This window comes from Theropithecus gelada, chromosome 15 (assembly GCF_003255815.1).
Source record: "Theropithecus gelada isolate Dixy chromosome 15, Tgel_1.0, whole genome shotgun sequence".
Taxonomy (NCBI): domain Eukaryota; kingdom Metazoa; phylum Chordata; class Mammalia; order Primates; family Cercopithecidae; genus Theropithecus; species Theropithecus gelada.
The window spans coordinates 104470273-104487981 of record NC_037683.1 but is presented as its reverse complement, the minus strand read 5'-3'; the positions used below and the strand labels follow the sequence as shown (position 1 = coordinate 104487981).

At 42.1% G+C, this 17709-nt stretch overlaps 1 protein-coding gene across 4 annotated transcripts in view; it reads left to right on the top strand.

Moving 5' to 3' along the window:
* NFIL3 (nuclear factor, interleukin 3 regulated) overlaps positions 1-14877 on the top strand; it is an 85119-nt gene extending 70242 nt beyond the window's left edge. For 3 of the 4 annotated variants that reach the window (XM_025360784.1, XM_025360782.1, XM_025360783.1), the window contains one exon: positions 13016-14877. In XM_025360784.1, the coding sequence (XP_025216569.1) occupies positions 13188-14576 (1389 nt within the window). In that variant the 5' untranslated portion in view covers positions 13016-13187 and the 3' untranslated portion in view covers positions 14577-14877. Of the gene's footprint in view, positions 1-55; positions 143-13015 lie in introns of those variants that run through there. The other variant, XM_025360780.1, reaches the window with a different exon arrangement.
* The last annotated feature ends 2832 nt before the right edge of the window (positions 14878-17709 follow it).

The following is a 17709-nucleotide window of genomic DNA, read 5'->3' as shown; positions in this document are numbered from 1 at the left end:
CCATCCTGACAGCCGCGCCCTCGCCGCCGCCCGCCTCCCGCCGCGGCCCCGGAGGCCCGGCCCGGCCCGAGCCCCGAGCGCCGGCGGCCCGACTCGCGGCCGCCCCTTTCTTTCTCCTCGCCGGCCCGAGAGCAGGAACACGGTAAGCGCTCCGCCCACCGCCGGCCGGGGGCCCGGCGACTGCTCCCCTGGCGCGCTGCGGGCGGGCGGGCGCGGGGTGCTGGCCGCGCAGTGTGCGGGGTCGGGCTGTAAGCTGGGCTCGCCAGCAGCGGCGAGTGCGCGCGGGGCATTCATTACATAAACTTTTGCTGCCTTGTCAGGATGGGACTCGCCACCTTAAGGTGGCTGCTTTGATTGCAGCGCCTTCGCGCCGGCACGTAGTCCTGGCTGGTTTGCGCTCTCCCCCCGCTGCTGTTGCATAATGTCTCCTGATTTCAGGAAAATTGATGTTTTGGTAGAGAAGAGCGCCAGGCAGGCTGAGCCCTCTCCGAGCGGGAAGATGCTCTTTCCTCTCTAGTGTCTTCCTTTCTCGTTCCTTCTCTGGGGCTGGCGGCGTAGAGGGGAGAGGAATTGGGGGTTGAGGAATGGGGAATAGTCTTGATTTGCTTGGTGAGAAAACGGGTTGGTAGCGTGAACGGTGACGGCATTCGGAGAATGCCTGCGCGGCGTTTGTTTGTGTCAGGGGCTGTGCCTGCACAGACGTTTTCCACCCTGTTTGTCGTCAGCGTGTTTTACAAGCCCTCGGGAAGGTTGTGGGATTTGTCCTTTCATACATTGCATAATCTGCCCACGGTGAAATGTTGGCAAGGATTGCGGGCTGATGTGGGAATATGCGCGTATGTGTGCAATGATTTGGTAATTGAGGCGCAGCGTTGGATATTAGATCGTTATTTACGTCTATATTACGTCCCAAATAAACAGGTTTTAAAACGATACTACGAAACCTAAAAGCAAGAATTGCTCGGGTTGAATTCTCATCTTGGGTACTACTGGGGTTCGCCCTTTCAATGTTCTCAGCTGTTATTTTTAAATCTGGGACGAACCATTGTGACGTTTACCTCCCCACCTTCCTAATTTTAATGCATTCCATTCGATCAGCCCTTTTTCTCACCTTATTGTCATCGCTTTTTCAGACACGACAAGACAAATCACATAATAGTTTCCTGGAAATGTTGCATTATGTAACTGCCGAATTTGCTGGCAGTGAGCATAGAGAGGGAGCTAATTACGTGATTTTATAATCTTGCTACAAAGAAAGTAGGACAGTCTCAGCCTTTAAGAATGTCACTATAACAGTTTTTTTTTTTTTTCTTAAGGATATTTTAAACAGGAAAGTAGACAACCGGGTAAGCATGGAGTTTGCTCATGCTGCCGAATGTGTGTCTTTTGCCCTAAATGAAACGCGCGTTCTTCTAAATTTAGCCCTATCACATTTTAACAATTGTGGCCTCGCAGTGCTATTTCTGGTGTTTTCTCTAGGGCTGTGTGCAAATACAAGTTCAAGGCCATTTGCTGTAATTTTAACTACACGCCTTCGGAGACCTTTGATAAGATTGTATTTTTAGGAAGGCATTTCGCAGCGCCCGGTGATTTGCTGGATGCTGGCTCCCATTTATGTTTTTAAAGGACACTTTAGGAAACTGCTGTTCTCTGAGAACAGCGGGGAATGGTCAAGTGCCATCTTCTGTTCTTGGCTTTTGTAAATAACAACAGTAAGTGAGGTCAGAAGTATTTATTTACCCCCAGATCAGATATGACCAATGGGAAACAGATATAGGTTAGTAGATCGTATTTTTGTCTGGATACCCTAGTTTTACTCATGTGAAGATGTATGAATATGTAATTTATCCAAATATTTAATTTCTTCCTGGACTGTTACATAGTGATTATGTGTGAATATATGTATATGATGGGATGTATATATCGTAACATTTAAATTAAGCGCAGGGTTTTTTTTTGGTGGGGGGGGGGTGGACGTCTCTGGAACAGAGTATATTACGCCAAATAATTGCAGTCGCTTTCCAAGAAGCTAGTTGCTCTAGGCCCCCAGCTTCAGACCCCGACCTACTTTGCGAGCTCGCGGGGGAGTCCCGGGCCTGTAGGGGCAGCGTGGCGCCACCTTCCGATCGGGATCTCCAATGGCGCGTCCGTGCGGCCCCCAGTGCGCCGCTCCCTCCTGCGGGCCGGTGGGGTCTGCGAGAAGCCGGGGCTGGGGGCGGGTCTGGTAGTGGCGGGCGGGGACCTCGGGTCGGGACCGAGAAGCGCCTCCGGGCGGCAGTTATACTGGGGCTGCTCGGTGGCCTGCGCTCCTCCCTGCCCCCTCCCCACATTCCTTTGTTCTGGCGCGGGGGGTCCTCGCGGCGCCGAGGCCCCGCTGCGCCGCCCACCCGGAGGGAGGGGGGTTTCTGGGAGGCGCCCCGTGGGGGCGCGGCCGGTGGAGTTCGGGCCCTAGGGACCGGCCCGGGTCGGAGTGCGGGTGCGCTCTGGGTTCGCCCGGGCCGCAGGAGCCGGGGAGCCGGGGAGCCAGGGACGCCGGCGCCCGCACGGGGCAAACAGGGGCAGCGCGGGCGACCCGGAGTGCCTGCGTCTCGGCGGCCCTCCCTCCAACAGGGCAAATCCAGGGGCCTGACTCCGCGCCTGTTCTGCAGTGAGGTTCTGAAACCTGCAGACACCTTTGTTCCAAGAGTCTTCATTGTATTTCTGAGCGAAGCGCGTCTCCATTCTTGAAGTGAAAAAGACCTTAAGAGAACCTCCAAACGTCCACCGACCACAGAAATTGGGGATGGGGGCGCTCCAGTATTGATAGTGATTAAAAAGGAAGGCCTCAGCTTGACTTTGGCCAGTTGAGTTGAGCCGATTTTTTTTTAACCTTTAATTTATATGGTCAAAGGCTAGAGAGAACACTGATCTCCAGAGTTCAAAATAAAATCAAAATACCCACATAGACGCTGCTGTCCTACTGTAAAACTACAGTACTTTCATCCTGGCATAAAGACTTCCGAGGTTGTACCCATGCGGGAACTCACAGGGAGTTCATGGAGACATTACAGATGTTCTCCTGAAGCATATCAACGCAATGTGCTCTTTGTTGAAAACTGACCAAAAACTTGGCTTCTGTGGGATCATAATGCTACACCCCTATCCCTAATCAGTTTCCCTCTTGTTACAGGCAGTAGTTAGAGAACAGGCATCGGTGAGGTACAGATCCTAAGAGCACAGGCCCTGGGCTCACAAGAACCCTGGGTCCCAGGCCCCAGCTTGTTATCTTCCTTCACTGTCCTGATTTCCATCACTCTCCAGGGTAAACTGAGGGAATAAAACCTGTTGACCTAGTTGGTTGTGAGGAGTTCAATAAATGTTTCCTGTATTATTGACCAGCAGCCAGAATGTGTGTGTGTGTGTGTGTGTGTGTCAGTCAGTATTTACCTTCATTTTTCTCTTTGTAAATCTCTTTGCAGTAATAGTAAGGATTCATGTTGGAATTAAGTCTATAAGATCTTTCTTGGATACTTTTTTTGTTCTAATAATTTTTTTTTTCCTGAAAACTTTGCCATTGTGTTCAATGTTAATTTCAGTTTAAGGGGAATTCCTGACAGGATTGCAGAACCTCAAACTTCCCAAGTCATTGGGTTAATGTTTTGGGGAGCTGCTTGAAGGAATAGAGAGATGAGTCGATTATAGTAGCAGGAATGAAGTGACAAGTGCTGTATTAATAGCTCAGCTCTTTCCAATTCCCTTACACATTCTGTGACTCATTTTCTGTAGCCTGGATGATTTCTCTATCTAAAACTTTGTGGTCTGAGATCAGCAGTGGATGGTGAGACACCACAGATCAGCTCTCTTGTAGGGGTATATGTAGCCTGAAAACTAAGGCCGGTCCTGTGAAAGTGTTTATATTTGACCCTTTTGACTAACAGAAGAAATTTTCATTTGGTTTACCCTTAACACTTGCGACATAGGTCAGGCTTCAGTAAGAGTCATGAGCAGAGAAGACAGCCTGGAACTGATAGGCATCGTTGCCTTTTGATACTGATCATTCTTCAGAAAAGAGATTAAGAGTTAGTATTTACTAAACTTACACTCTGCATGTGCCAGGCACAGTGTTGAGGGGCTCTGTTATCATCCACATTTCATAGATGAGGAAATGGAAACTCGGAGAAATGAATTAGCAGCCCAGGTCGCAGAGCCTGAAAACCAGATGGGGAAATTTGCACCTCGACAAAGTGTATTCTCACACTCACTGTAGTTTTTGAAACAATTTCCTTTTCTGGGTTAAAGGCTTATTTTTGTGCAGTGCAGTTATAACATCACTGTGATGCAACAGCCTGAAAATTAAAACTCTTTGTGAGAGGCCTTTCGGACGTTGAGCAATGTGCCTGACTCACCAGCTGAGTGGATTTTTCTAGTTGACCTTGCCTTGGTCATTAGAGTCAATTTCGAGATGTAAATGCGATTGCAGCATGGAATGGAAAAGGTGCAGTCATATTGCCTGGGCTTTATTTTTACCCAGGTTAAACTCGTATACTTCATGATTTCCATTGTAATCCAGATGCCATTGATGCTGTTAAAGTTGTTTATTTTTAATTTGTATTGAGGAATGAGAGCACACTTGGGATTCAATTCAAAATATAACAGAAACAATGTAATTGAAATTTCCTTTAATATTCATTTCTTGTTTTTGTAAGGTATGCCTGTATTTCACAGGGTTTAACACATTGTTTGATATCCTGTTATTTTTCTAAATTATATTTGAGTTGATTTCTATCCAGGTTGGACTTGTATGAGAATGTTGAAAGACGTTGACCTTTGATCACAGACATTACATAAGAATTTTTCAGTTTCAAAATGAATTTTTATTACTACTACCCCCAGTTATCTTTCACATTTCTTTGTAAGTAACTTTACTGTAGTTAAAAAAAACACCCAGAACTGTTTCTCGTATGGCTTTACTGAGAGAGCATAGCTTGTTTTTATGATAAGAAAGTTTACTTGAGATTTGCTAGATGCCATTTGTTAATAATCTGTGCTTTGAGGACTCAGTTTCATAGGACTCAGAGTGATGTTTATAAGCCTTTTAGTTATCAGAACATGATGTCTTTTACTAATTAGCTTTTTAGGGGTCTTAAACTGTAATTAACTGGCCTTCAGATAAACACTAAAAATAAGCATTTAAAAATCTACTCTATTCATAAGGTAGAAAATGACATTTATAATCATCCACTGACTAGAAAAGTGGAAAAAGAAATTAAAAAGCCAAGTGAAGCAAGTTGGGATGATTCTACATTATCATTAGAAACTTTCAAGAATTTTCTCGGCCTGACTGCCCCCCCAGCCCACCATTTTTGCCATCATTACACCATGTTGCATGTATTACTTATTCGTTGGAGGATTTCCTACAACTGGGTTACTTTGTGATTGTTGATATCCTTTCAAGATTTCAGATTAGTTGCTACACTGATCAGTTATCTTTTCAGAAGTTTCAAGATATTAATAGTCCCCACTTTTAAGTTTCTATAGATTTTTAAAAAATTATTACTGTCCTGTTTTTCCCCCCTGTTACTTCCCATCTTTAGTGGGAGCTGTTCTTATTTCTCAAGCTGTGCAGTTAAGTGTTTGGTCATGCTAGTGTGTGTGTGCTTACTCTTTGCAGACTTCAGAATAATTTAATTGTGTATTAAGTTACAAACACTGATGACCTCTTGAAGAATGTTAAGTTATACTATTTCATATTTCAATTACTTAAATTACATCAGTGATGTAATAAAAGGCAGTGTTGTCATTGTATTTATTAAATTTAAATTTAATTTTCAACTAGTCCTTTGTTGAACTTGAAATATTTTCATTTATCATAAACTGGAACAGGCTTTGACACATTTATTTACGGAGGCACCCAAATAGAAAAAGTAGGTCAATTTGTTGCTATGATAGACTAGATTCTGGCAGTGTGCAAGTGTGTGTGTGTGTGTTTGTGTGCCTGTGTGTGTCTTGCCTGTCTTGATCAAGTACACATTTCTCTCTAACTTTGGGGTAAGCTGCTTCCTGGGGACAAAATGACCCTTAGAGAGGTTTAACATAGTTTTCTCAATTTAAAAATCCTTTTCTTTTTCAATGGAATTAGAAAATTCTCTTGCAACTTCAGTGTTTTCTGACTGAGTTTTTTCACTCCCCATTTCCTCTGGGTTGTACACGTGTAGTGACTTCTTTTCTTATTTCATCTCTGCTTTTAAATACTAGATTGTTTTCTCATCCATGAAAAGAAGTAAAGTATTTCATTGACACAGATACTGTGAATTTTACCCACAGGAAGAAAATGTAGGGTTAACATATTGCTAGTGTTCATACTTTAAAAGTATAAAGAGATGTGAATTGATTAATTGATTTGATTTTTTCATGAAAATGACATTTATCTCAAAAATAAGCATCTGCTGTCTTACTGGAGAGATGGCTTACAGTTTAACATAATTTAAGCTTACCTTGAAAACATTTTTCTTCCTTTACTGTTATCTATATGATACAACAGGGAGAAAACAATACATTCAGAGAGGAGAGGGAAAATAAGATAATTCTATAATGTTTCCAAATCATTGGGCGGATCAAATAGTATTTCATCTTCTGTTGACAGAATTTTAAAAACAAAATATATATAGCAATTTGCCTTAAAACTTATCCTTTAGAGATAATTAATAACAAAATGTTCTCAGAGTAGATTTTAATGTTTAGACTATTAGTAAGATTTCAGATGATTGAAACAAAGCATCTTTATTCTTTTCCTTTGTAGAACTTAGATTGTTAAACATTATTTCTGTGAGAGACCAGGGAAGATAAAGGTCTACCATAAACATAAGTAATGAGATAACTCCTCAAGGATAAATTTGGTCTAGAATTATTGTTATGAGGTTATATTCTTTTATAGAATTTTCTAAATCAAATCTTGTTCTTAAAAACAATATTTAGGTAATCTGACTTAAACTTTTATCTTTTTTTATTTTTATTTTTTATTATTATTATACTTTAAGTTGTAGGGTACATGTGCATAACGTGCAGGTTTGTTACATATGTATACTTGTGCCATGTTGCTGTGCTGCACCCATCAACTCGTCAGCACCCATCAACTCGTCATTTACATCAGGTATAACTCCCAATGCAATCCCTCCCCTCTTCCCCCTCCCCCCTCCCCATGATAGGCCCCGGTGTGTGATGTTCCCCTTCCCGAGTCCAAGTGATTGACTTAAACTTTTAATATCTGGGCTTATGAAATATAATTCTTGCCGTATAATTCTTGCTTAGAGAAATAGTGTGATGGACTATACAAAAGTGTTAATTAGTGATGGCACCTTCAGAGTATGTATGGAAAAATATGTCAACTGGTATGTAATAATACCTGCTCTTAAATTTCTCTTTTTTATTTGTGTTTTCAAAGAGAGTCATATCATGTAATGTGTGTAATGAAGTTAATCGTGCTGAGTACACTAACATCATAGAATTGGCATGTAGTGTCAATTATTCACCAAAAAAGAAACTTAAGCAATGACTAATATACCACAACATTAGATGTTGATTTGAAAAGATGATGCATAGATGAAGTAATTGTTAAATTAATCATAAGGGAAAATATTGAGGCTTGAAATAAATTTGTTAGGTTAGCATAAATCCTGAGGCTTTTTGAAGGCATCATAAACTACTTTTGCATTTGCTTTAAGTTTATTGTTGAGGGGCATAAGGAGAGCCCAGAGCCCATCTGTGCCCAACTGTTGTGTGGTCTTGGGAAGGTCAGTCTGTCTTCTAGCTGATTAATCTGCAAAATGAGAGGGTCAGAGAGACACCGTCCCCTGCCTCATGTTGAAAACAGATTACACTCTTGGATTTGTTTAAAAAAAAATCATAGGTGACAATGTGCACAGCTATCATATTTCTTTTTCTCTATTTAACATAATTAGAATGGCCAGGAGGTTAAAATTTTAGCAGAGATACGAAAATTAATAAAATGTTTTCTCAATTCATAAATAGTGCCAGATGTGAAACATCTCTAAGGAGGGTGGAGGAAACTTCTAGATAGTATCTTTGCTGGCTTAAAGAAGAAGTTAAGGGCCCAGGCGTGGTGGCTCACGCCTGTAATCCCAGCACTTTGGGAGGCCGTGGCAGGCGGATCACCTGAGGTAGGGAGTTCGAGACCAGCCTGACCAACATGGAGAAACCCTGTCTCTACTAAAAATACAAAATTAGCTGGGCATGGTGGCGCATGTCTGTAATCCCAGCTACTCGGGAGGCTGAGGCAGGAGAATCGCTTGAACCCGGGAGGTGGAAGTTGCAGTGAGCTGAGATCGCGCCATTGCACTACAGCCTGAGCGAAACTCCATCTCAAAAAAAAAAAAAAAAAAGTTAAGCTAGCATAGTGCCTTACTGCGCCCAAAGTAACGTAGTAAAGGGGTGTGTATTACTTAGAAATGAAAGTGACACAAAAGAGAACTGTGTGTAAATAAGACTGCATTGCACAGATGCAGAACCGCCTGTGAAAGTGTAGGAGAGAGTAAAGGAACTGGGCCGGAATGTAAGCTCTGCCATTTAACTAGCTGTGTGACACTGGGCAAGTCACTTGCCTTCTGTGAGCCTTAGTTTTCTTATCTGAAAATAGTCATTGAAAGTGAATGAAGGAAAGCAGGTCAGGCTCCCAGTGCCCGTTCTGTGGTAAGTGTTCAATAAATGGCACCTATTATGATTGTTTTTGTTATTATCTCCATGACAGGAAGAAAGCCTGCACCCCAGGCCCATGTCTGTGCAGCTCTGCACTCACACCTGGTTCCCCTCCGCTCACCTGTTTGTCTCCCACCCACGACTGAGTGCCTGGTCTTGGGGGTTGGGTTTTTCCTCTCCTTGTTTATGTGCCCCCAGTCTTCCCTTGTGCCCAGTACACAGTAGGTGCTCCATATGTGTTGAATAAACCAATTAATGAATAAGAGAATCTCTCTGTTAATAAGTAAAATATCTTCTTTACAATTCACAGGACATTAAAAGAAAGCATCAAAAAAGTTTTCTGGTTACAAAACTCTCTTATATAAGGTATGTGGGTGACTGTCAAGGAAATGTTGAGCACCTAATATCTTCAGGTTTTTGCTAGAAGACTGCAAATATATTTTAATTTCCACCCTGAAGTAATTCCCAGTGTAGTTGGGCACAAAAGACAAACATGTGGAAACACACACAGTGTATGTGATTATGCCTCTCTCCGTATCACCCCACAATGCTGATAAACTCTTTTTAACACTGCAAGATTATTTGATACATAATATTACAGAAAATATCCTAAGATAGTATGGTGATTTGCCGCTGAGTTGTGGAGACCATGAATGTAATATATACAGATGAGAGAAGAATCACAGATTTATAGTGACATGTCATGAAATTCAAATAGGAAGAAGATGATTAAAAACAAATGAGATGGCCGGGTGCAGTGGCTCACGCCTCTAATCCCAGCACTTTGGGAGGCCAAGGCGGACGGATCACCTGAGGTCGGGAGTTCAAGACCAGCCCGACCAACATGGAGAAACCCCATCTACTAAAAATACAAAAGTATCTGGGCATGGCGGCACATGCCTGTAATCCCAGCTACTCGGGAGGCTGAGGCAGGAGAATTGCTTGAACCCTGTAGGCGGAGGCTGTGGTGAGCCAAGATCACACCATTGCACTCCAGCCTGGGCAACAAGAGTGAAACGCCGTCTTAAAAAAAAAAAAAAAAAAAGGAAATGAGGTTTTCTGTAGGTCTTAATGTACCAACAAAGTTGTAGAGATGATAAAGTAGACATATAGTACTTAGACACCTAGAAGACACGAGTTAAGGAAATTTTAAGACAAATGGGGCTATTTTAGTTAAATAGAAATAGGATTGTGAAGGCTCCTTCCCAATTGGGCCCCAACCTTGAAAAGGTCCTCGAAGTTTAGGAAGAGTAACTAAGACAGACAGAATGGTGGGGCATTTCAAAAGCATTACTGTAAAAACTAGTAAGTGAGGCAAAATAAAGGAGTCTGATTTTTTTTTTTAAAGAAGGAACAAATAAGATAACACATGAAAGAGAAAGATTCTCAAGTGGAGAAAATAACCAGAATTAATAGTCTGCAAGGGATCATATGATGTTTAAAAACTAAAAGTGGAAAAAAGTAGTGGCCGAGACTATAGTGGAGATTTGAAAGGTGCCTTGGGAAAGGTCAGTGCAGTCATCTTTAACTGGGATATCTTCCTCTTTACTTCTCCACTCGTTTTACTTCAGCAGGAGGACTTTGCTGAATGGCAGAGTACAGACTTCAACAGAGGAAAGAATCCATTCAATATGTGGAGGAAACTGGGCTTTCATGTTAAAGGATAAAACCTAAATGCAAATTAGAGGAAACAGTATTGTTGGCTGGGCGTGGTGGCTCATGCCTGTAATCCCAGCACTTTGGGAGGCCAAGGCAGGTGAATCACCGAAGGTCAGGCGTTCAAGACCAGCCTGGCCAACATGGTAAAACCCTGTCTCTACTAAAAATACAAAAAAATTAGCTGGTGGCGTGCAACTGTAACCCGAGCTACTCAGGAGGCTGAGGCAGGAGAATCGCTTGAGCCCGGGAGGCAGAGGTTGCAGTGCGGCAAGATTGCGCCGCTGCACTCTAGCCTGGGCAGCAGAGCGAGACTCTGTATCAAAAAAAGAAAAAGGAAATAATATTGTTTAAATGATAAACAGGAAGATTCCTTCTCTGCAGCATCATTGCTGACTGTGACATACTCCTTGCCTTCATTTCCCATTAAAGTTTCATTATCAAAGAACAGAAACTTGGTATTCATAATCACAAATTTCTCTGAGTTATGACTAGCTGTTCCCTTAACTGTGTTGGCTCAGTTTAATGGGCAAAAACCTGGCATGAAACATTATTCTTTATGATCCTGAAATTATTACATAATTCCTTTCATTCCTTCTGGAAAAGACAAAAGAAGCTGGCAGGCTTTTCCAATTGATAAAAGTAAACTTCACTTTATTAGTCATTATGAAACTAGGCATAAGAAAGAGATAGTGACATCATGTAAGAACATTACATCTTTATTTTTGAGACGAAGTCTCGCTTTTGTCCCCCATGCTGGAGTGCAGGGGCGCCATCTTGGCTCACTGCAACCTCCGCCTCCTGGGTTCCTGGGTTCAAGCAATTCTCCTGCCTCAGCCTCCCGAGTGGCTGGGATTACAGGCACCTGCCACCATGCCTGACTAATTTTTGTATTTTTAGTAGAGATTGGGTTTCACCATGTTAGCCAGGCTGGTCTCAAACTCCTGACCTCAGGTGATCCACCCACCTCAGCCTCCCAAGGTGCTGGGATGTACAGGCACGAGCCACCACGCCCGGCTCATTACATCTTTTTAGTATGGTAGGATAAAGTGCTATTGTGTGCAGATCGTGCTGATGGAACCGTTGTTGTACCACGTCTATTTTACGAAAAGTATTACCAACTGGAACATTAGGCAGAGAATCAGTGTCTAGAAACATAGCTAAATTCAAAAGCCCCCATGCAACGATTGCTATTGGAACATAACATGGATTTTATTAACTCAAGCTAAGGCAATCGTCAGGCCAAATTTGTACTGTAAGTATTTCACCAGTGGAAGAGGAAACTAATGAATGATTCTATTCTTGAGTTCTTATATTTTGCTTGAAACTAATTCATATAAATGAAAGAAATTTTTTTCTGTAACTATATTCTCTTGGTTTAAAATAATTTTGTTTCAAGAATGCACTATACTTTTAAAAACCCCTTTGAATAAAATAGTGTTTTTTTTGTTTTGTGTGTGGGTTTTTTTTTTTTTTTTTTAGATGGAGTCTTGCTCTGTCACCAGGCTGGAGTGCAGTGGTGTGATCTCAGCTCACTGCAATCTCCACCTCCCGGGTTCAAGCGATTCTCCTGCCTCAGCCTCCCAAGTAGCTGGGATTACAGGTGCACGCCACCACACCCAGCTAATTTTTGTATTTTTTAGTAGAGTTAGGGTTTCACCATGTTGGCCAGGATGGTCTCGATCTCCTGACCTCGTGATCTGCCAGCTTCGGCCTCCCAAAGTGCTGGGATTACAAGCGTGAGCCACTGTGCCTGGCCTAGTAACTGTTTTTTAGTTCAAAGCTACTATGTAACTGAAATCTGAAATCTATTTTGACAAAATTTTCAGGATCACAAGAAGTATTTTGGATATTTCAATGTTGAATGTTTGATAGAACAATTCAAAGGAATCAGAAAAAAAAAATTCTAATCTCTTAAACTCAATGCTTGTAAAGAGGTGGATTGATTGAGAAGAATCCTTTTCATTGAGTTGCAGTGAGTCACCTGGTGGAATTTGCTGGAATATAAGCCTACCAGGCAGTCAGGGATGTGATGGGCAGGTTTATGTCCACGTTAAGGTGTAGATTAAAATCAACAGCTCCGTTGTTAATGTGGCTTTTACTTTAGTTTTTGTGGAAGAAATTTGTCTCCATTTATATTGTATTCTATATAGGAGTGCAGAACTTTTTTTTACTCATATTGAAGTTTACTTGGTTAAGTCCCTTTTAAGAGGTGAGCATATTGCTTGGCAGTGATGTAAATATTAGGTAACGTTATTTAGAAGCACCACGGTATGCATGTACTATTTAGAAACTTAACCAACCAGAGGTTATCTGTCATTTCCTTCCTGTAATTGCCCACACCCAACTATTTCTCCATTTTGCCTCATTAAATACAGCCTTCCTCTATATCTCTCTGGGCAGAGGTTATTTTTCCCTCACTTTCCTGGACCACATATTCTCTTCCTGATAGGTCTCATTAGGGATTTGTGCTTTACAGCTTTATAGTTTAGGTATTTGGGAACTTACTTCCTTTTTGAGAATGCTAACTCGTTGAAAGAAAGAACTGTGGCCCTGCCTCATCTGTGCTTGTATGCCCTACATGCTTAGCATATTTCCTTGTACATAATTTGTAATAAACATTTATCCAATGAATAACTGGGATTTTTTTTTTATTCATGTATTGCAGATAACCACGGAGGCCCAGCTTCATTCAATAAGGAGCCTGACGGATTTATCCCAGACAGTAGAACAAAAGGAAGAATATTGATGGATTTTAAACCAGAGTTTTTAAAGAGCTTGAGAATACGGGGAAATTAATTTGTTCTCCTACACGCATCTATAGGGGAAGGTTGTTTCTGATGCAGCTGAGAAAAATGCAGACCATCAAAAAGGAGCAGGCATCTCTTGATGCCAGTAGCAATGTGGACAAGATGATGGTCCTTAATTCTGCTTTAACGGAAGTGTCTGAAGACTCCACAACAGGTGAGGAGCTGCTTCTCAGTGAAGGAAGTGTGGGGAAAAACAAATCTTCTGCGTGCCGGAGGAAACGGGAGTTCATTCCCGATGAAAAGAAAGATGCTATGTACTGGGAAAAAAGGCGGAAAAATAATGAAGCTGCCAAAAGATCTCGTGAGAAGCGTCGACTGAATGACCTGGTTTTAGAGAACAAACTAATTGCACTGGGAGAAGAAAACGCCACTTTAAAAGCTGAGCTGCTGTCACTAAAATTAAAGTTTGGTTTAATTAGCTCCACAGCATATGCTCAAGAGATTCAGAAACTCAGTAATTCTACAGCTGTGTACTTCCAAGATTACCAGACTTCCAAATCCAATGTGAGCTCATTTGTGGACGAGCACGAACCCGCGATGGTGGCAAGCAGTTGTATTTCTGTCATTAAACACTCTCCACAAAGCTCGCTGTCCGATGTTTCCGAAGTGTCCTCGGTAGAGCACACGCAGGAGAGCTCTGTGCAGGGAAGCTGCAGAAGTCCTGAAAACAAGTTCCAGATTATCAAGCAAGAGCCGATGGAATTAGAGAGCTACACAAGGGAGACGAGAGATGACCGAGGCTCTTACACAGCATCCATCTATCAAAACTATATGGGGAATTCTTTTTCTGGATACTCACACTCTCCCCCACTACTGCAAGTCAACCGATCCTCCAGCAACTCCCCGAGAACGTCGGAAACCGACGATGGTGTGGTAGGAAAGTCATCTGATGGCGAAGATGAGCAACAGGTCCCCAAGGGCCCCATCCATTCTCCAGTTGAACTCAAGCACGTGCATGCAACGGTGGTTAAAGTTCCAGAAGTGAATTCCTCTGCCTTGCCACACAAGCTCCGGATCAAAGCTAAAGCCATGCAGATCAAAGTAGAAGCCTTTGATAATGAATTTGAGGCCACGCAAAAACTTTCCTCCCCTATTGACATGACATCTAAAAGACATTTTGAACTCGAAAAGCATAGTGCCCCAAGTATGGTACATTCTTCTCTTACTCCTTTCTCAGTGCAAGTGACTAACATTCAAGATTGGTCTCTCAAATCGGAGCACTGGCATCAAAAAGAACTGAGTGGCAAAACTCAGAATAGTTTCAAAACTGGAGTTGTTGAAATGAAAGACAGTGGCTACAAAGTTTCTGGCCCAGAGAATTTGTATTTGAAGCAGGGGATAGCAAACTTATCTGCAGAGGTTGTCTCTCTGAAGAGACTTATAGCCACACAACCAATCTCTGCTTCAGACTCTGGGTAAATTACTACTGAGTAAGAGCTGGGCATTTAGAAAGATGTCATTTGCAATAGAGCAGTCCGTTTTGTATTATGCTGAATTTTCACTGGACCTGTGATGTCATTTCACTGTGATGTGCACATGTTGTCTGTTTGGTGTCTTTTTGTGCACAGATGATGATGAAGATTAGATTGTGTTATCACTCTGCCTGTGTATAGTCTAATAGTTCATGCAAAGGCTGTATATATTGAACATTATTTTTGTTGTTCTATTATAAAGTGTGTAAGTTACCAGTTTCAATAAAGGATTGGTGACAAACACAGAACTCCGGCTCCATTGCATTTGATTTGATGGAAAAGAAAAATCAATTTAAGTTACAAAACTAAATATTAAGCTGTTTTACATTTTATATGGGGGAGTTTTCTCCCCTGAATAAGAGAAAACTGAAGTGCTAAGTTCAGCAAATAATTTGTTTTTCCAGGCTATCAGTTGGAAAACCTTCTAAAGAGAAAAGAAAAATAACAGTGAATTTTCTTGCATTCAAGACTAATTCACTAAATTACTTTATATTATATATTTTTCTGTAAAATTATGTTTTCTCTATAATTTTCTTAAGTATAAAAATCCAAGTTGTTTGGTAACAGCCTCTTCTTAGTTATCTACCCTTTAAGTATGACACATGGATGTGGGTAGTTGAGTCACTGACGCATTTTATTAAAGTCTGTTTTAAAAGAGTAGATAAAGACTGAGGATGAGGCATTTTTATGTTATTATAAGTCTTAACAGTTCTAGAGTATAACAACCTAGGGAACTAAGCTAAACACTAATTTTATTTAGTTGTTAAAATTTCAAAGAACACGTCAATTACCACATGCCAACATATATAATCTGAGTATATATAATGACATTTTAGAAGATTTGTTAATGACGAATAGAAAGAATGGCTCTATATCTTCAGATATTAGCTTAAAAATTATAACATAGAAGTCCAAAAAAAAAATCTTCCTAAGTAAATTGAGGATAAGACCATGATTGGTTATTTGTCCAAGACCCTCAGTTGCCTTATAGAAGTAAGCGTGGTCAAACGTGGACTCAGTGCTTCTGTTGCAGTGCGTGACTGGCATCTGCCTCTGCGTCTGGGATGGGGTGGGGTTGGGGGAAAGTTGTGGGGGTTGGTAGGCGGGCTGGGCATTAGTCAGGCACAGCTTTCTCCAGAGATAACTGCTCACTGAAGCCCTCTCCAGAATCATCTCTTTCCACACTGACCTCTTTTCTATTCTAGAAGTGGGTAAAAGACTTGAGCAGTCCTGGAACAGGTGCAGAGTGACAGTGACTCAGCCCTCATTCTCACTCGCATCTCATGTTGGCAGGGAGGCAAAATGCAGGCAGGAAGAGCCCAAGGGTAGCATCCCGTTTTAGGAGTCTGCAGTCTTTGTGACTGCCCGCTTTGAGCACAAGCCTGATTTTTGATATGCTAAATTTCCTGCACTTTCATATTTTTAAAAAGCATGGTGCTTTGTATTAAAGGCACTGCCAGTAACACACACACACACACACACACACACACACACACACACAGGTCATCCACTTTGTCCTTTCTGCCACAGGGGTCACTTTCCTCTCCGAAATCTGGCTCTTAGGGAAATGTGCCGCCTGGCTCCGCTCTTGGCCTTCTCTCTCCAGTATTTTACTAGTGGCTGGGTGAGGCTCAGAGGCTGACTCTTCTCATTTGTGAAAGTTATAAAGCAGGGAAGGAGAGCTAAAATATCCAATGGGAGTCAGGACCCAAAAGCCTTTGGCGGTCTAGATGGGTAGGATGAATCTAACAACACAAAATATAATAGGGATACAACGTAAAGCCAGGTTCCTACATTAAAAAAAAAAAAAAAAGCTATCCAAATTCACAATTGGGAGAAAAATAATAAAATAACTACATTTAAAAAAATGAGTTTTAGTTCCCTCAAGCTTACTAAGAGTCAACAACGGTGGAACGCTGGGTTGTGTCAATGCAAATAGCATTCCAAGCACAGGTGGCTGTCCTCCGTACCTGGGGTGCACACTTGATAAGAGGAGCAACAGCAGACTTTCCAAAGGAGATGGGCGAGTTTGTAGCCGTGAAGTAAGATAAAACACTAAGATAACTATTGGTAAATTGTCCAAAAAGGGATCAGCCTTACACTCTGGGCTACTGAAAGGGAGAATAAGTAGATAATAGCAAGAAAGGTAAATCTCGAGTAGTTTTCTTTTTTTTTTTTGGAAGAACTTTGATCTCTCAGAGCAGTGCGGAAGCAAACAGCACCTTCCCCGGTAATCTGTGAATATTAGCGCTCATGGTGTGTAACACACTCAGATGTCATCATTTGAACTCTTTTCCTTAGCCTTTTTTTGCCTTTTCATTTCAAGGATCGAAGTTATCATTGGGATCATGTTTAAAATGTGACTCGTGGCCGGGGGTGGTGGCTCACACCTATAATCCTAGCACTTTGGGAGGCCTAGGTGGGAGAATTGCTTGAGCCCAGGAGTTCGAGCCAAGACAGGGCAACATAGTGAGACCCTGTCTCTACCCCCACCCCCAAAACTCCCCCCAAATTAGCTGGGCATGGTGGCACATGCCTGCAGTCCTAACTGCAGGAGGATGAGGAGGAAGGATTGCTGGAGCCCAGGAGTTCGAGCTGTAGTGAGCTGCAATGGCACCACTGCACCCCAGACGGGCAATAGAGCAAGACCTTACTTATCTCAAAAGAAAAAAAATGTAACTCCTTAGGAATAAAAGGAATATCATCAACAAACAATTCCAATCCCACTAGAGACCAAGAAATGTAAAGTAAAATCACACCTTGACACTTTGGTTTCATGATGTTAACCAACCAAACACCACCGCCTCTCCTTCCCACTCACAGAGCCCCCAAGAATGACAGAAGATGTGTTTAAAACCAAATAAATGTATATTCAAAAATAAACACAAACCTCAGAGCTCTAGAAGGTTTAAGAATTCCCAGCAAAGTGGCTATCCGGCAGGCCCAGATAGTGGGAGGAAGCTGCAGTCAGGCACAACCCAAGCAAGCTCCCACTGGGTTCCGCCCCAGTGACTGAACAGGAGAGGCCTGTGGGGAACCTGAGTGATCCTCAGGGGCATTGTCTGGGCGAGGACACAGCA